At 50.6% G+C, this 19,700-nt stretch overlaps 1 protein-coding gene across 7 annotated transcripts in view; it reads right to left on the bottom strand.

Annotated features, from left to right (window-relative positions):
• The window catches only part of SCARB1 (scavenger receptor class B member 1), a 120,068-nt gene that overhangs the window by 44,524 nt on the left and 55,844 nt on the right, over positions 1-19,700 (bottom strand). For all 7 annotated transcript variants that reach the window (XR_004439501.1, XM_033220132.1, XM_033220133.1 and 4 more), the window contains one exon: positions 788-945. Coding sequence is in view for 6 of the 7 variants with exons in the window: in XM_033220132.1 (XP_033076023.1) it covers positions 788-945 (158 nt within the window). In the remaining variant the exon portion in view is untranslated. The remainder of the gene's footprint in view (positions 1-787; positions 946-19,700) is intronic.

Below are 19,700 nucleotides of genomic sequence, written 5' to 3'. Positions count from 1 at the left end.
GGTGCTGTGAAGACTCCAGGAGGTAAGGGCGTTGTAACAGGCACGTCCCCCAGCCGTCTCAGAGCTCCACGTGCATCCTGAGTGTCCCGATGACCCCATGAAGGGGCTCTTGTGTCTCTCCAGTCTGCAGACGGGCAAGCTGAGGTTCAGAGGGGTGAAGTCACTTCCCCTAGGCCACAGCCAGGGACAGGGCAAGCAGAAAGCAAAGGCACCACTCTGTGGTCCCTGGGCCAGCATGTTCCACAAACAGCTGACCCCTTCCCGTGCTGACTCACCCGGTCTTCTGGCCCAGACAGGGTTCGGGGGGTAGGTGTGCTCCTGGTTGTGCGTGTGTGTGTGTGTGTGTGTATGTGTATATACATATGTATGTGTGTATATGTATGTGTGTGTATGTATGTGTGTATGTGTGCATGTGTGTCTCTGTCTCTCACATATGCACCCTCCACCCAGACCCACACCATTGGTCTCTCCCTGCTCCATAAAGAACCTCTCTAGGTAAGGTCTGGACTCACACCTGTAATCCCAGCACTTTGAGAGGCTGAGGCGGAGGATCGCTTGAGCCCAGGACTTAAAACCAGCCTAGGCAACATAGCAAGATCCCATCTCCACAAAAAAAAACCTAAAACAAAAACTTCTCTGGGACTAGCACTTGCCCCAAGTATGCCTTGCCTGTGTCCGGAAAAATCTCTGGGGCTCAGTCAGCAGCCTCCCCATCCCGTCCACTCTGAGACCCCTCCCCTGCCCAGCCTCAGCCGGCCCCTCCGCCCTCACCTGGACACAGCCTCACCTGTACACGTAGGGCCCGCGCTCCTGCACCTGCGGCTTCTCGCCCTTCAGGATCTCGCTGGGGTTCATGACGTCAAAGAAGTAGACGGAGAGATAGAAGGGGACTGGGATCTCCTTCCACATGTTAAAGGACAGGCTGCTGGGGTCGATGCGCACGTTCTGCCGGGGAAGGGATAAGCACCCCTGTGAGGAGAGTGACGAGGGCCCCACGCCCTACCGCGAGGCTCCGGAACAGCTGCCTGAGCCCGGCCAGGGAAGGGGCTCCTTGGCGGTGGCTCGGGGTAGGAGGTGGTGGGAAAGCCCTTCGCACATGAGGCTGTTGTGCCTGGAGCTTATGGAATTAAACAGGCAACCTATCCATGCTGTCATAATGCTTCTTAAAATACGTCCTGACAGCAGTATGTGACACCAGTCAAGGGACTGTGGTAAACAAGGGCCTATGCACCATCTAAAGGGGGTGCCGGAGCTCAAGGTAGCGGATGTCTCAGGGCAGGGGAGTCCCCTGCAGGAACATGGGCTCCACGTGGCCAGGTGAATCATTCATTCATTCAACAAGCACGCACTGAGCACTACCACGTGCCAGGCAGGTTCTAAGAGCTGGGGATGGGAGAGCGACCAGGACAGACCAAAAGCCCAGCTCTGTGGGGCTTTACCGTCGCGGGGGAAAGGCAGGCACTAAACAACTCAGGTAAAACGCATGCTACGTGACAGAGCACAGAGAAAACACAGCAGGGACTGGGGAGAGGTCGGGATTTGAGACAGAGTCATCACCTAAGTGAAATGTAGGCCAGGTGCCGTGGCTCATGCCTGTAATCCCAGAACTTTGGAAGGTCAAGGTAGGAGGATCTCCGGAGCCCAGGAGTTTGAGACCAGCCTGGGCAACATAGCAAGACCCTATCTCTATAAAGAATAATTTTATTTATTTATTTATTTGTATTTTTTTTTTTTTTTTTGAGATGGAGTCTCACTCTGTTGCTCAGGCTGGAGTGCAGTGGCATGATCTTGGCTCACTGCAACCTCCGCCTCTGGGTTCAAGTGATTCTCCTGCTCCAGCCTCCTGGGTAGCTGGGACTACAGGTCCCCACCACCACGCCTGGCTAATTTTTGTATTTTTATTTGTTTTTGTTTTATTTTATTTTTTGAGAGGGAGTCTCACTCTGTTGCCCAGGTTGGAGTGCAGTGGTGCAATCTCGGCTCACTGAAACCTTCACCTCCCGGGTTCAAGCAGTTCTCCTCCCTTGGCCTCCCAAGTAGCTGGGACTACAAGTTCCCACCACCACACCTGGCTATTTTTTTTTTTTTTTTTTAGTAGAGGTGAGGTTTCACCATGTTAGCCAGGATGGTCTCCTGACCTCAAGTGATCTGCCTGCCTCGGCCTCTCAAAGTGCTGGGATTAAAGTCATGAGCCACCTTGCCCAGCCTATAAAAAATAATTTTTTAAAAATTAGCTGGGCATGGTGCTGCACACCTGTAGTCCCAGCTACTTGGGAGGCTGAGGTGGGAGGGTCACTTGAGCCAAGGAGGCACTTCAATAGTGAACACTTGGCCAATTTTGCCCAGCCCATCAGATTAGAGCCGATGTTGCAAAGCCAGGCGGCCAGGCGGCTGCATCACCTTCCACCCTCTTTTGAACACGGCCTTCTAAGACGAGGACAGCCGCCCCCATTGCCCCAGACAGCCAGAACCAATCCATGGAGTCTCTATAGGAGGCAGACAGCTGAGCTGGCCCAGTCAGAGCCAGCCCCACGTCCCCTGGAAGGAGCAGATTTGGAGGCAGCCAGGCCCTGGGTCGCACTCCATGGGGCCACTTGGGCAAGTCAGCCCCTGTGAACCTCAAGTTCCTCCTCTGTGCGATGGAGCTGGTGACACTGTGTCTAGTTTGACCTACGTGGCATGTAAATGAAGAAGCTGAATTCATTGTCAAGAAGCTGGAAGATGTAATGTAATATCTGGATTTCAGAGTTCTCTTGGAAAAACCAGGAGATCAGAGACTTGCCTTCAAGTGCCATAACTGTTCATTGATAAACGCGTCTTCCTACCCAGCTGCGAGCACCAGAAGGAGCATCTTATGACCTGAGCAGCCCATACGTGTAAACGAAGGCGCATAAACTCAATAGTAAAGAGGTAACAGAAGCAAGCATTTCTGGGGTGCGCCACGCGCTGGTGATGCTGTTCACTGTGTTCTCATCCTCTTAACAGCACCATGACTCTTTGACCTCCACTATTATTACTCCCGTGTTACAGATTAGGAAACTGAGGCACAACTAAGGCTGGAGAGAGATACAACCAATAGTTGGAGGGCACTGAGGAGTCCGAGAGGTCTTCCTGGAGGAAGTGGCATGTAAGCTGGCTCAAAGAGCAGTCCTGCCCCCTCAGTAACACCCTCCCCACCCCATGGCAGCTCCCGCCACCCCATACGACCACAGCTCACAGGCACCAGCTCCAGCCCCTCCCAACTCTCAGGCCCCGATTGCCCAGCCCTTCCTTCAGTCCTGGCCTTCACCCAGCCTCCAAGCCCGTGCACGGCAGGTCCCTCTGTCTGGAACAGACCCTGCAGCTCTGGGGACCCTGTTCACCACAGGCCAGGCCCCTTCTCCAGCCTGGGGGACACATCCAGCTGCTGGTGCTCCCTCGATAGAAAACCCAGCATCAAAACTCAGAACCCTGGAAAATGTGTTCAGCGAGTAAAGCGCGAACTGTATGTTCTCACCACAGAAAACAGTGGGGGGCAGGAGGGAACCGTAGTGATGACAGGTGTGCTCAGCACCTGCATCTCAGGGGCGGGTTTCCCAGTGTGCACGCACCAGCCCATCAACCTGCATACATTAAATATGAGCCATTGTTTTATATCAATCACACCTGAATAAAACTGCTTTTTAAAAAAAGCAAAACAAGACCCAGTGCGGTGGCTCACGCCTGTAATCCCAGCACTTCGAGGGGCCGAGGCAGGCAGATCACTTGAGCCCAGGAGTTCAAGACCAGCCTGAGCATGGAGACCCCATCTCTATAAAAAACACAAAAATCAGTCATCCATGATGGCAGGTGCCTATAGTCCCAGTTGCTTGGGAGGCTGAGGTGGGAGGATGACTTGAGCCCAGGAAACAGAGCTTGCAGTGATCTGTGATCACACCACTGCAGTCCAGCCTGGGTGACAGAGCAAGACTCTACCACACACACACACACACACACACACAGCCTCAATTTCGCTTTGCGGCCTTCCTCTCCCACCCGGTTTCTCAGCAGAGTCTGCTGGGCTAGAGATGCCTTTCTCCTCTGGAATCTCACCATGCTTTCCTCCTCCCCTGGCCTGCTCAGCCTGGTTCTGAAGATGAATCAGGGCTAAACCAAGAAGCCCTGGGATCCGGCCACGTGTCCATGTCTCTCTCTCTCTATCTCCAACAGAAGAGGCTTTCGGGCCCTGGGTTTCAGTCCATTCATTCAACACTACCCAAAGGGAATCTTCAGAAACTAGCGCAGCCCTGTCCAACTGGGTGACCAGGGGTAGGTCGCTGACCTTCTCCCAGCCTCAGTTTCCTCAACCATACAATGGGCATAAGGAGAGTGTCACCTCATGGGCTGCTGTGAGGTTTGAATGAGTCCATGGAGGTAAAGTGCTTAGAACAAGGTCTGAAGACCCCGGGCACTGGAGGGTCAGCCCTGCAGTCATTAAGTGACCCTTCCTTCTCTGCCCCACCTCCACCTGGGTTAAGGGATGGACTCTGCCCTGCTTTTGATCAGCAGGATGACTTTTTTCCACCACACTAGACCAGGCAGCTGATTAGATAACAGTGGTGGGGACACTGTGGCCTTTTGCCTAACATGGCTGATTCTGTGATTCTGTCCCCACCACCCCCAAGGTCAAAGACCATGGCCCTGGAACACAAAGTTGGGACAGAATGCCAAGGTAAGCCTTTGTTGGACGCCACTCCCTCCCATCTGGCGAAATAGACCCTTTGAGCTGCCTAGAGGAGGGGACATCTGAGCTGGGAATTTTAAAATGAGCTGGGCTTTGCTAGGAAAAGAAGACGGTGGAGGAGTGCCTGGCAGAAGACACAGCCTGTGCAAAGGCTGGGAAGCCTTTAAGAGAGTGACTTGCCTGAATGTTCACCAAAAGCAAACATGGAATGATATGTCCATATTTGATAGACGGAAACTCAAATATTCATCAACACATAAATGAATTGCCACACATATCCACACAATGGAATGCTACTTGGCAATCAAAAAGAACCGACCATGGATAAACGCCACAACAATGGGTGAGCTTCAGAAGCACTACCCCAAGTAAAAAAAAGAAAAGAAGAATCATACTACACAACACCATTTCCACGACATCAGGGAAGGGAAAACTCTAGAGACAGAAGCCAGACCAGTGGCTGCTGGGGACCAGGATGGAGGACTGATATGACCTGGCCCGGCTATCTTGATTTTGGTTGACATGTAGGTGAAGTATATATATCCAATACAAGCCATCAAATTAGGCCAGTCATGGTGGCTCACGCCTGTAATCCGAGGACTTTGGGAGGCCAAGCCAGGAGAATTTCTTGAGGCCAGCAGTTCAAGACAAACCTGCGCAACACGGTGAAACCCTGTCTCTACTAAAAATACAAAAAATATTAGCCAGGCATGGTGGTGCACACCTGTGGTCCCAGCTACTCAGGAGACTGAGCTGGGAGGATCGCTTGAGCCCAGGAGTTCAAGGCTACAGTGAGCTGTGATCACACCACTGCACTCCAGTCTGGGCCACAAAGCAAGACCCTGTCTGAAAAAAAACAACAGCAACAAGAACACCCATGACATGCTATATTTACCACTATGGAACAACCTCCAGTATATTTTAAGTAAAAATAAATAAATAAATGAATACTATTACTACCTTTAAAATATAATGCAATCATGTTGATCAAAAGGCAGATATGTGCATACACATATAATCCCATTTATGTGACATTCTAGAACAGGCAAGACTAACGTATCAATAGAAGCCAGAACAGGGGTCACCTGGGAGGATGGGAGATAAGGGGGTGAAAATTCTGTTTCCTGATCTGGTTGCTGGTTACCCGCGACTGTGTTTACTGAAAAATGTTTGGTGTTGTTCCCTTTATATGTAGGCTTTTCTATACGTATGCTACACTTCACTAAAACCCTTTTGAAACTAAAATGTGAAATTAAAAAAATAAAAGGTTAACTGCAAATGGGCAAAGGACGTGAAAAGACTTTTCTCCGAAGAAAATACACAAATGGCCAACAAGCTCATGAAAAGGTGCTTGACATCATCAGGGAAATGCAAATCAAAGTCACAATGGGCCACTACTTCTCACCCTAGGATGGCTAGAATTTTTTTTCATGGAAAATAACAAGTGTTGGCAAGGGTGTGGGAACTGAAGCCTTCGTGCATTGCCGGCGGAAGTGTAACGTGGAACAGCCACTGTGGAAACCAGTCTGACTGTTCCTCAAACAGTCAAACACAAAGTTACCGCATGACCCTGCAACTCCACTCCCCAGAACAGACCCAAAAAGAACTGAAAATGGGTGTTCAAACAACAACACGTACAAGAATGTGCACAGCAGCACTGTTCGCAATGGGCGAAAACAACCCAAGTGTCCGTCAACAGATGAGTGGCTGAACACAGGGTGATCTGTCCAGACCACAGCATCTGACTCATTCAGAAAAGGGAATGCATGGGTTGGTTGTTTACTATTGTGTAAAAAAGAAATGTATTTAAAGAGCCAAAAATATAATTTTAAAGAAAGGAATGTGGCCAGGCGTGGTGGCTCACGCCTGTAATCCCAGCACGTTGGGAGGCTGAGGCAGGTGGATCAGCTGAGGTCAGGAGTTCAAGACTAGCCTGGCCAACATGGTGAAACCCCACCTCTACTAAAAAAAAAAAAAAAAAAAATTAGCTGGGCATGGTGGCAGCCACCTATAATCCCAGCTACTCGGGAGGCTGAGGCAGGAGAATCACTTGAACATGGGAGGCGGAGGTTGCAGTGAGAGCCAATGCACTCCAGCCTGGGTAACAGACCGAGACTCCATCTCAAAAAAAAGAAAGGAATGCGACACTGACACATGCCACCACATGGACAAACCTCAAAAACATGACACAGAGTGAAAGAAGCCAGTCGAAAGGCCACACATAGTATCTGACCACACTTAGTGAAATGCCCAGAATAGGCAAATCCAGAGACAGCAGATTGGTGGTTGCCAGGGGCTGGGGGAGAAAGGAATGGCGGGTGACTGCTTAATGGGTGTGCGGTATGAGAATGCTTTGGAACTAGGTCATGGTCATGGCTGCGCAACCTTGCAAATGCACTAAATGTCACTAAACTGTACATCTGTAAATGGTTTTGGTGAATTTTATGTTAGCTGGATCTTAATCACAACTTCAAAAAGAAAGATTAATTCCAAATTAAAATGAGATATCATTTCCCAGCAGATGAGCAAAAATTAGGACATCCAAGAAAACAACGACAGGCAAAGCTGTTTGGAAACAAGACGACTGTGCACCGCAGGGGTCAGGCCACCGGGGGGTCGCGGACAGTTTCTAACCGTGTCAGGTGTGAGCACAGTCCCACAGTCTATGGGTCCCCTGTTCAGACTGGGTGCAGAGCACCAGCTTCCCAGCTCCTGCCATGCTAGGGCCACGACCTGCACACCCACCAGAAGCTTCGCGAAGGAACACTCACCTTCCCAGCAAGATGCAACTTACGTTATGACTCTATTATTCACCCCTCTGATATTCTATCTTATTCCATTCTGTTTTCAAAATGCTGATCCCAGGCCAGGTGCGGTGGCTCATGCCTGTAATCCCGGCACTTTGGGAGGCCGGGGAGGGCGAATTGTGAGGTCAGGAGATCGAGACCATCCTGGCTAACACAGTGAAACCCTGTCTCTACTAAAAATACAAAAAATTAGCTGGGCATGGTGGCACGTGCCTGTAGTCCCAGCTACTTGGGTGGCTGAGGCAGGAGAATCACTTGAACCCAGGAGGCGGAGGTTGCAGCGAGCCAAAATTGCGCCACTGCACTCCAGCCTGGAGAGATAGAGCAAGATTCCGTCTCAAAAAAAAAAAAAAAAATGATCTCCACCCACTCCACTTATTTCACAACCCACAATCTGATCACATCTGACAGTTTGAAAACTCTGCCCTAGAAAGATTCTCATATGTGTGCAAGAGAGCGCCAGAAGAATTGTCAGACCTCAAAAAAAGAACGAAGGGCCAGGCACATGGCTCACGCCTGTGATCTCAGGCCTTGGGAGGCCGAGGCGGGTGGATCACTTGAGGTCAGGAGTTCCAGACCAGCCTGGCCAACATGGTGAAACCCTGTCTTTACTAAAACTACAAAAATTGGCCGGGCGCGGTGGCTCAAGCCTGTAATCCCAGCACTTTGGGAGGCCGAGAAGGGCGGATCACGAGGTCAGGAGATCGAGACCATCCTGGCTAACACGGTGAAACCCCGTCTCTACTAAAAAAATACAAAAAATTAGCCGGGCGAGATGGCGGGCGCCTGTAGTCCAGCTACTTGGGAGGCTGAGGCGAGAGAATGGCGTAAACCCGGGAGGCGGAGCTTGCAGTGAGCTGAGATCCGGCCACTGCACTCCAGCCTGGGCGACAGAGCGAGACTCCGTCTCAACAAAAAAAAAAAAAAAAAAAAAAAACTACAAAAATTACACAAGCACAGTGACATGCAACTGTAGTCCCAGCTACTCGGGAGGCTGAGGTGTGAGAATTGCTTGAGCCCAGGAGGCGGAGGTTGCAGTGAGCCGAGATCACACCATTGCACTCCAGCCTGGGTGACAGAGCGAGATCCTGCCTTGAAAAACAACAGGGAGCCCAGCCAGGTTCTCAGTCAAAGATAAGCTGCGCTTCTGCACACACGGTGGCTGCATGGTGAGTAAACGTCATCGACTTGGAGATATCTCAATGGCAGAATCTTGACAGAAAGACAAATACTGCAGGACAAATACTTTTAGATTTGTCTTTTAGAGATGAGGAATCTGAAGGCATTGAATACACAGAGTTGAATGGTGCTTCCGGCGCAGAGGCTGGGGAAGGTGGGGAGATGCAGGTCACAGGGCACAAAGCTGCAGTCACACGGGATGGGTGGTCTGGAGGTCAGATGCACAGCACGAGGACTGTAATTAATACTGTACTGTATACTGGAAGTAGATTTCAGGTGCTCTCACCACTAAAAACAAAGAGGTGGCTGGGCCTCATGCCTGTAATCCCAGCACTTTGGGAGGCCGAGGTGGGAGGATGGCTTGAGGTCAGGAGTTTGAGAACCACCTGGGCAACATAGGCAGCCCATCTCTATAAAAAATACAAAAACTAGCCAGGCACAGTGGCATGCACCTGTGGTCCCAGCTACTCAGGAGGCTGAAGTGGGAGGATCACTTGAGCCTGAGAGCTCAAGGCTGCAGTGAGCCGTGATCACCCCACTGCACTCCAGCCTGGGTGACAGAGCAAGACCCTGTCTCTAAAAAGAAAAAAAAAACAAAAAGAGGTAACTATATGAGGAGATACATATGTTAATCTGCTTAACTGTAATAATCATTTCACTATGTGTGTATATATAGCAAAACAGCATGTTGGATGCCTTAAATATATATAATTTTTATTATTTATTTATTTTGAGACAGAGTCTTGCTCAGTTGCCCAGGCTGGAGAGACTTGACCTCCCGATCGCCCCAGATCAAGCAGTCCTCTCACCTCAGCCTCCTGAGTAGCTGGGACTACAAGGCACGCACCACCACACCCGGCTATTTTTTTCTATTCTTTATTTTTTGCTTTTAGTAGAGACAAGGTCTCACTATGTTGCCCAGGCTGGTCTTGAACTCCTGAGCTCAAGCGATCCACTCGCTTCAGCCTCCCAAAGTCCTGGGATTACAGACGTCAGCCACTGCACCTGGCCTCAATTTTTATTTTAAAAGAAAAAAAAAAATCGAGTGAAGAAAAGGGCTAAAGAAAGAAACAATTGACATTGGCCTCTTGATGTGAATTTTCCAAACACACGAAATAATACATTTTTCCTGAAGACAAACCCATGTGGAAATGTAGAAAACCATTCAGAGAAATGGAACCTGCAAACAATCTCAGGAGAAGGCCGGGGGCTGGGGATGTGGGAAGCTTTACCTGTCATTGCGAACATGTTATTTCTTGAAAATAACATACAAGCCACCGTCTGAACATTGGCCTACAAGTCCCTCTACCTGATCTGGCCCCTGTGTTCTCTCTGGCCCCACATCCAGCCACTGTCTGCCACTCAGCCCAGCCCCACTGCTCCTTGCTGTCCCATCTAAGCTGCCATGCTTCTGCCCCAGGGCCTCTGCACCTGCTGATCCCTCCTAACCACGTGGTCAAATCCCTCACACCTTTGAATCTCTATTCACATGCCCCCTTCTCAAAAGGCTCATCCAACCTGCCCCTAAAACTCCTGATCTCCCGACCTGCTGTGTTGTTTCCATGCTGAGTGTGGCCATCAAGCGCGTGGTACAACTAGCTTATCAGGTTTATCTGTCTCCCCTGCCAGGCCATAAACCCACAAGGGCAAGATCCTCAGCTGCTTTGTTTAGTGATGTGTCCTCAGGGCCTGGGACAGTGCTTGGCACCTTGCAGGAGCTCTGTAAATATTTTCTGAGTGAATGAGCAAAAGTGAGACCAGAAACCATATAATCAACGTGGAAATGCCTACCGGGTGGTAATGCTAGTCCTCCTTTGTGTATTTTAAACTTAAGAAGGGATTTTTTTTTTTTTTAATACACAGAGAGTACCGCCTATTTAGGCCGAGGCAACAGCTTGGTAAATGTGTGATGAACGAGATGAAGATTTCATAGACATTAATTTTTAGCTCTCTCTTCCCACCACCCACAGCACTTTCCCCTGTACCTGGAGAGGCCCCTGACCTCCAAACCTAAAACCCCACTCGCCCGGGTGCCGCCTCCTCCAAGAAGCCCGCTGGAATGACCTCGGCCTACAGTGAGCCTGCTCTGACCTCACTGGGATTGCAGTTCATCCCCTGCACAATCACCCGCCCATGCTAGATGCTATGCTAGGAATTTAAAGACACAAGGATGAACACGATGGGGCCCCTGCCCTGAGACGCCCCTGCCCTGAGACACCAGGGGAGCAGAATTGTATGGACAGTCTGTCCAGCACTGTTCAGGTAGCAAAACACTTCCACCTACTTCACCCCTTAAATTCTCAATGACTCATCTCACAGAAGCAGACACTGAGGCTCCAAAGCCAAACGCCTGACCAAGGTCACAGGAGCAGGGACAGACAGAGCCCCAGGCTCCATATCCACGTCTAGGCCTGGGCCCTCACACCTCTCCTCCTACACCATCCCCACTGGGCTTCTTGCACGGGAGCTTCACAAATGAATCATTAACTTGACCTGGCCACTGAATTGCAAGGCCTAATTCCTCCTGTGAGAAGAGAAAACAGGCTTCCAAGAAAGACACCTCTGACCAAATGAGCCAAGAAGCCAATTTGCCCAGACGAAGTCCAGTTCTAGGGCAAGGCCAGGCCCTGCCCACTCTGGACCAGCCAGTCAGTCGCTGACTACACCCTGAATCCCGGGGCCCCAGCCATCCCCAGCCCCGCGGGGCCTATGAATGCAGGAATGACGACAACACAGGCTAATCCATTCTGGGACTTGGGAACACCACACCCTTGGCTCACGTTCCAACTTCTTTTGATTTTTAAAGGACTAAGGTAAGAAGACTAAAATAAAAGGTTTTTACAAGAAACCCACGTGTGTGAGTTGCTTAAGCAAAGAGGTTGAGTCATTCCTGAGTCCTCCATTTCCCTCCCACCTAGCACCCATCCATCAGCAAGGCTGGGCTGCTCTCGCTTTAAAGCATGCCTCAAATCCATCCACTTCTCTCCAGCACCATCCTGGCCCCCATCCTGGCTTGTGTGGACGGGTGCCATAGTCTCACTATTGTCCTGCCTCTGCTCTTGCCCCCTGCCCCATTCTTCCCACAGAATCTGAGTTATCCTTTTAAGATTAAAGTCAGAGCATGTCATTCTTCTGCTCAAACCTCCCCTGTGCCTTCCTATTTATCTCAGAAGAGAATCTAAATTCCTGACAGTGACTGATGAGGTCTTGCACAACCCAGCTCCCTGTAGTCACTCCAGTCTCCTCCCCCGTTCCTATCTGCCTCACTCACTCTGCTCCAGCCACACTGGCCTTGCTGTGCTCCTGAGCCACCAGGCAAGTTTCTGCCACAGGGCCTTTGCACTGACTCTTTGCTCCTCCAGGGCCAATCCTTCCCCTGATGCCCACAAAAGTGAGCCCCTCACTTCTCAAGTCTAAAGTCACCTTCTCAGTGAGACCTTCCCTGAGCACTCTTCAATCCCTCAACCGTCTCTTTTGAGCCCCCACTGTATGGCAGGCTCTGCTCTAGGCCTGGGCACTTCAATAGTGAACAAAATGGACGAAAAGACCGTTCTTCCTAAAGCAGCCCTTCCCCCATCACATTGTATTCACCACCCTCTTTTATCTCCCTGACATTATCAATATCTGAAATTCCTATGTATTTGTTGGTAAGTCCCCCTTCCTGCTGCCTGGAATTCAGTCACAATGGAGGGAGCTAGAGCAGCCATTTTGAATTCTGAGACCCCCTTAAGAATGGAAGCCACACATGAAGAAGGGTGGAGCAGAATAGGAGATAGGAGAAAGGATCCCTGTGATTTCCTGGAGCCACACACCAGCCCTGGGTGACTTAGTCATCAGAGAAATGTCCACTGGACTCATAGAGACATCCCATGCCATACACCAGAATGGCTAAAATGAAAAAGACTGACAATAACAAGTGTTGGCGAGGATGTGGAGCAGCCAGAGTGCTCACACATTGCTGGTGGAAGTGTGCATTGGTGCAATCACTGTGGAATATACTTTTTCTACCAAAGCTGGACATTCACCCTACAATATAGCAATCCCACCCCCAGTATGTATCACAGAGAAATGAAAGCATGCAACCACACAAAGATTATCCACAAATGCGCATAGCAGCCGTACCCATAACAGCCCCAAACTGGAAACAACACAAATGTCTACAAGCAAGTGAATGCATGACAAATGAGGACACACTCATACCACGGAATGCTACCCAGCAACAAAAGGGAATGACCAACTGAGACACACAGTGACAGGGTAAATCCCACACAGGGACCACATGCATGAGTCCAGCTATGTGATGTCCCGGGGGATAGCAAAACCAACCCACTGGGGATAGAGGTGAGGGCAGCAGGACCTCAGGGGTGGATACTGACAGGGAGGGGTGCGAGGAAGCCGCACCTCTAACCGAAATTGTGCACTTTTCTTTACGTATTTGATACTTCAATTTTTTAAAGGAAAAAAATTAAAGCCAAAAAAAAACTTTTTTTTTCAGACAGTCTCACTGTGTCACCCAGGCTGGAGTGCAGTGGTGTGATCTCAGCTCACTGCAACCTCTGTCTGCCAGGTTCAAGTAATTCTCCTGCCTCAGCATCCCGAATAGCTGGGACTACAGGCACGTGCCACCACGCCCAGCTGATTTTTTTTGTTGTTGTTGCTGTTGTTGTTGTTTTCAGACGGAGTTTTGCTCTGTCGCCCAGGCTGGAGTGCAGTGATGCGATCTCGGCTCACTGCAACCTCCGCCTCCCGGGTTCAACCGATTTTCCTGCCCCAGCCTCCCAAGTACCTGGGATTACAGGTACCTGCCACCACACCCAGCTAATTTTTGTATTTTTTTTTTTAGTAGAGACGGAGTTTCACCATGTTGGCCAGGCTGGTCTCAAACTCCTGACCTCAGGTGATCCACCCACCTCGGCCCCCCAAAGTGCTGGGATTACAGGCGTGAGCCACCGCGCCTGGCCTGATTTTTGTACTTTTGACAGAGATGGGGTTTTACCGTGCTGGCCGGGCTGAGATCTCCAACTCCTGACCTCAGGTGATCGGCCCACCTCGGCCTCCCAAAGTGCTGGGATTACAGGCGTGAGCCACCATGCCTGACCTAAAGCAAAAAATTCTTGATCCAGAGATGGATACTCTTCAGATGTTCCATACACCCTCAAGTGGTGTCTCTAATAAGAGAGCACCTGCAGCCACCAAGGCCCAATCAGGGTCGCAGTCCCCCGTCAAGTCTGATTTCTGAAGCAGAGCAGGAAGGCCAGCCAGGAGACCGCCGGGGGCCCTGGAGAGACGTGAGAGGTCTGGGGTCCCCTCCTTACTAGCAAAGGGACTCTGACCACTCCCTGTCCCCTCAACCCCCTGCCCATCCTCCACCTACCAGCAGGCGCCTGATACAACTTCCTGTGCCTCAGTTTCTTTACCTGTAACAAGGAATGAAGAATAGGACCCATGCAGCAGGGACAGGTCATGTGGACATAATGTGCTGAGAACGGCCCTTCGCTGCTGCGATCTTCCTTCCAAAACCCGGAACTAGGGTCTAATCAGTAGAAGAACAACAGACAGATCCCGGCAGAGGGCGTCCCGCCAAATCCCTAGCCGGTGCGCATCAACGCAATCCAGGCCATCCAAAGCCAGGAAAGTCTGAGAACCGACAGAGAAGAGCCTAAGGCAATGTGAGGGACAAAGGTGATTTGGGGCCCTGGGTGGGGTCCTGAGACAGAAAAGGATACAAAGGAAACCCGAATCCTGTCTGGATGTTAGTTATTACTGATGTATCAACACTGGTTCATTCATAGCAATAAATGTATCCCATTCCATTAAGATGTCAATAGCAGGGGACACTGGCCGTGGGATAAGTGGGAACTCAGCACTATCTTCCCAATTTTTCTGAAAGTCAAACTGTTCTAGGCCGGGCGCAGTGGCTCACGCCTGTGGAATCCCAGCACTTTGGGAGGCCAAGGCAGGTGGATCACTTAAGGTCAGGAGCTGGAGATCAGCCTGGCCAACATAGTGAAATCCCGTCTCTACTAAAAATACAAAAATTAGCCAGGTGCGGTGTCAGGCACCTGTGGTCCCAGCTACTTGGGAGTCTGAGGAAGGAGAATCACTTGAACCTGGGAGGCAGAGGTTTTAGTGAGCCGAGATTGTGCCACCACACTCCAACCTGGGTGACAGACTGGGACTTGGTCCCAAAAAAAAAAAAAAGTTATAAAACATAAAGTTATTTTAAAACAAGCACGCTCTGTTGCAGCAATACAGGGAGGGCCGCATCAGTGCCTCACCGAATCATATTACAGCTTCAAGCAAAAGGAAAAATGTGCACTTCATATTTATATTTTTCCAGTACATTAAAGTCTTTTTTAAAAACATTGAAAATTTCAAAAGTCCATATATTAAAACTTACAACATTATTTTAAGTTTAAATATTTTCTTTAAGCCACCCAAACCAGACTATACTATCATGTTAATGACCTGGCTTTAATGGAAGCATTTCCATTGTATTAGCTTCCCACTGCTGCTGTAAGAATTGACAGTTGACACTGGCTCAGATCAATACAAAGTTATTATCTTACTATCTTACAGTTTTGCGGGGAGAAGTCCAAACTGGGACTCCCCCGAGATGGGATGAAAGTCACGGTGCAGACAGGGGGCTTCCTTCCAGAGGCTCAGGGAGGAATCCATTTCCTTCCCTTTCCCAGCTTCTAAGAGGCCTCCACATTCCTTGTCTCCTGTCCCCTCATCACTCCAACCCCTGCTTGGGCAGTCACATCTCCTACTCTGACCCTCCTGCCTCCCTCTGACAAAGATCCTTGTGAAAGCATCATGGCCCCTTGGACAATCCAGGTTCATCTCCCATCCCAAGATCCTTAACTTTTTTTTTTTTTTGAGACAGGGTCTCACTCTGTTGCCCAGGCTGGAATGCAGTGGCATAATCATGGCTTACTGCAGCCTCGAACTCCCAGGCTCAAGCAGTCCTCCTTCCTCAGCCTCCCACATAACTGGGACCACAGGCACACACCACCACGCCCGGCTAATTTTTAAATTTTTTGTAGAGATGGGGTCTCACTATGTTGCCTGAGCTGGTCTTAAACTCCTGGGCTCAAGAAATCTCCCACCTTGGCCTCCCAAAGTGCTGGGATTACAGGTGTGAGCCATCATGCCTGGTGTAAGATCCTCAACTTAATCACACCTACAAAGCCACTTTTGCTGAGGAAGGTCACATATTCACAGGTCCTGGGGATTAGGACGCCAGCATCTTTTGGGGACATTGTTCAGCCTGCCACACCCACCCAGAGACCCCAGAGCATCTTCCCACACAGCCACACCTACAGGGAACACCCCTGCACCAGGGAGTGTGACATTTGCCCCGTGCACCCTTTCCTCCCCCCCACAGCCCTATCTTGGCCGGAAGGCAGGTTTCGCTACAGACAAGGTGGACCCGGCAGGAAACCCAGTGTCCTCTTTAATGGGAAGCTCCACGCCCAGGATGCTCACACGTCCCCCGCTGTTGAACCCTGCTGTGTTTCGGCCTGAGCTGTCCTAAGAGAAACCCTGGCCAGGGATGACCTGTGGAGCAGGACACTCTCCTGTGGCTGCTTTCAAGCAGCTTAACGGGGGCGCTTTGTTCTTGCAGCTGAGATCTGAAAACCAAGCCCTTCGGGGCTGCGGACATGCCCACACTGCCTGCACTGCCTCCTCGTGACTCCTGAGACCGCCTACCAGTGACACGAGGGTGTCCCCAAACATGAACTGAGGCTCGCCCTGAAAAGGGCGAAGCCAGCTTCATCCTCAGCCACATGGGAGGAAGAATGCAGGCAAGAGCCAGCAGGGGCCTGAGGGGCCCTGCGAGGCCAGAGCCCCCTCCCCTGCGCTACATCAGAGCCAGAGGGCTTGTCAAAAGCAGGCCTCCAAAGCCAGTGAGCTCCCACGGGACATACAGGGGGACGGGGGGCAGCCAGAGATCAGAGCCACTCCAGGGTCCTCAGGTTCCCAGACACTTCCAGGCGGGTATGGGACCAGAAACAGACGTCACCAGTGCTGGTCCCTTTTGCTGGTCCCTGAGCCACACCCCCTGATGCCCCAAAAGGGGCCCAACCAACAAGGGGCTGAGGGTCCGGGCAGAGCCTCCCGCTCCAGGCATGAGGCCTTGGGCAATTTCTGAACATTCGAGCAGGTCCACCTTTCAAAGCTCATTACTGCCCTACAGAATGACTTCTGGTGTGAGCACAATACTGTGGTCATGTTCAGGGATTTTCTTTTGCTTTATCATAGTGGTGGTGTTTACCAGGTACCCAATCAGGCAGCGGTTCTTGAAGTGTGGTCCCTGGCTGAGCATGGTGGCTCACGCCTGTAATCTCAGCACTTTGGAAGGCCAAGATGGGAGGATCACTTGAGCCCAGGAGTTCAACAGCCTGGGCAACATAGCAAGATCTCATCTCTACAACAAAATTTTTTTACAATAGCCAGGCATGGTGGCATGTACTTGTAGTCCCAGCTACTTGGGAGGCTGAGGCAGGATTGCTTGGGCCCAGGAGGTCGAGGCTGCAGTGAGCTGTGATCACACCACTACACTCCAGGCTGCACAACAGAGCAAGACCCTATTCCCCCCAGAAAAAAAAGGTGGTCCCTGAACCAGCAGCATCAGCATCACCTGGGAACTCGATAAAAAAACAGGTTCCCAGGCTCCATGCCAGGTCTGCCGACTCAGACACTCAGGCGCTGGGGCCTGGTGATCTGTGTTTTAGCGAGCCCTCCAGCGTCCAGACTCCAATGCACCATGAAGAGCCATGGTTGTATTAGAGACACTGATAGATGAGGCAATGTCTGACATGAGCCCCAGAACAATGTGGAAAAGAGGGAACTGTATGGAGGCACGTGCAGAAGGCAGGGGCACGTGCAGAAGGCAGGACTTGATATCTCCTCAGCAAGTTACAGGGCGCATGACCATCACACCAGTCTATTTTTATGTATGTTTTAATTTTTTTTTTTTTTTAAGACAGTCTCGCTCTGTCACCCTGGCTGGAGTGCACTGGTGCAGTCCTAGCTCACTGTAGCCTTGAACTCCTGGGCTCAAACCATCCTCCTGCCTCAGCCTCCTTGTAGCTGGGACCACAGCAGCTTCCGTCACTATACTCAGCTAATTTTTTTATTTTTTGTAGATTTTATTTTTATTTATTTTTTTTTTTTGAGACGGAGTCTCGCTCTGCCGCCCGGGCTGAAGTGCAGTGGCCAGATCTCAGCTCACTGCAAGCTCCGCCTCCCGGGTTCACGCCATTCTCCTGCCTCAGCCTCCCGAGTAGCTGGGACTACAGGCACCCGCCACCACGCCCGGCTAAATTTTTGTATTTTTTTTTTTTTTTTAGTAGAGACGGGGTTTCACCGTGTTAGCCAGGATGGTCTCGATCTCCTGACCTCGTGATCCGCCCGTCTCGGCCTCCCAAAGTGCTGGGATTACAGGCTTGAGCCACCGCGCCTGGCCAGATTTTATTTTTTGTAGGGGTCTCACTATGTTGCTCAGGCTGGTCTGAAACTCCTGGCCTCAAGCAATTCTCCTGCTTCAACCTCCCAAAGAGCTGGGATTACAAACGTGAGACGCTGCACCCAGCCCTTGAAATTTTTCATAAGTTTTTTTTAATTCACTCAAAATTTCTTATACACCCCATCCTCCCCACCCCCACTAAAAAAAACACAGACTAGGTCTTATGTCTTCCTGAACTAGATGCCACAAACTGGGCCCATGGGCCAGATTTGACCAGCAGATGGGTTTTGGATCACATGATATTTCAAAATATTTGAATCTGTCGACAGTATCTTAAACCAGCAGGTAAATTCCAGCCTTTTGGCTTCTTTTGGGAACCTGCGTGATGTCCAGCTCCAGGCCTGCATGCCCCGTGGCCCAGCCTGCTGGACCACAGCAGCAGCCGCTTCACAGACGGGGTGTGCCCTCCAGCGTGCAACAGGCCCCACCACTCCCTAGGGGCCCTTCCCCCATGTATGTTCCTGCAGAGTTTGCAATCCCTGTCCTATAGTAACACGTGATGAGAACGCGGCATTCATTCATTCATTCACTCAATCATTCATTCATTCCAATCCTCCCTGAGCACCTAAAGCGGGCGATCTGTGCTACAGGGGTAAAGTTAATCCAACAGGATTCCTGCCCTCGTGGACTGAGCAGCAAGCGGGGAAAAGGACATGCAGTTCACAAGTAACTCAGGTACACAGTAGGAAGAGCTCAGGGACATCACACATATTCACTGGCACGCACTGGCAAGCACCAGAGTTCTCGCGCATGCGTCACTGGCCAGAGTGTCCGTCAATACACCCGCCTCGGAGAGCCACTGGGCAGAATCTACTGAGGCAGAGCACGATGTTCTGAACTGCTGAACGCATCTGGAAACCACCACCTCCCGTCTCTCAGGAAGCACAACAGTAAACATCTGCATTAGAGAAGCCACTGGAGGCAAGTTTTATGCTGTTTCTAGCTCAAAGCATCCCATCTAAAGCAATGCTTTCATTTATTTAAACCTAACAATTAGGCCGGGTGTGGTGGCTCACACCTGTAATCCCAGGACTTTGGAAGGCCAAGGCAGGAGGATCACTTGAGCCCAGGAGGTCGAGACCAGCCTGCGCAACACAGTGAGCTCCATCTCTACAAAATATATTTTAAAATTTGCCAAGTGTGGGCCTGGCATGGTGGCTCATGCCTATAATCCCAGCACTTTGGGAGGCCGAGGCGGGCAGATCACAAGGTCAGGAGATCAAGACCATGCAGGCTAACACGGTGAAACCCCGTCTCTACTAAAAATACAAAAAAAATTAGCTGGGTTTGGTGGCGGGCGCCTGTAGTTCCAGTTACTCAGGAGGCTAAGGCAGGAGAATAGCGTGAACCTGGGTGGCAGAATTTGCAGTGAGCCGAGATCATGCCACTGCACTCCAGTCTGCGCGACAGAGTGAGACTCTGTCTCAAACAAAAAAAAAATTTGCCAAGTGTGGTAGTGTATGCCTGTAGACACAGG

This window comes from Trachypithecus francoisi, unplaced genomic scaffold (genome assembly GCF_009764315.1).
Source record: "Trachypithecus francoisi isolate TF-2019V2 unplaced genomic scaffold, Tfra_2.0 Lachesis_group11, whole genome shotgun sequence".
Classification (NCBI taxonomy): Eukaryota; Metazoa; Chordata; class Mammalia; order Primates; family Cercopithecidae; genus Trachypithecus; species Trachypithecus francoisi.
This window is presented reverse-complemented; position numbering and strand designations above follow the sequence as displayed.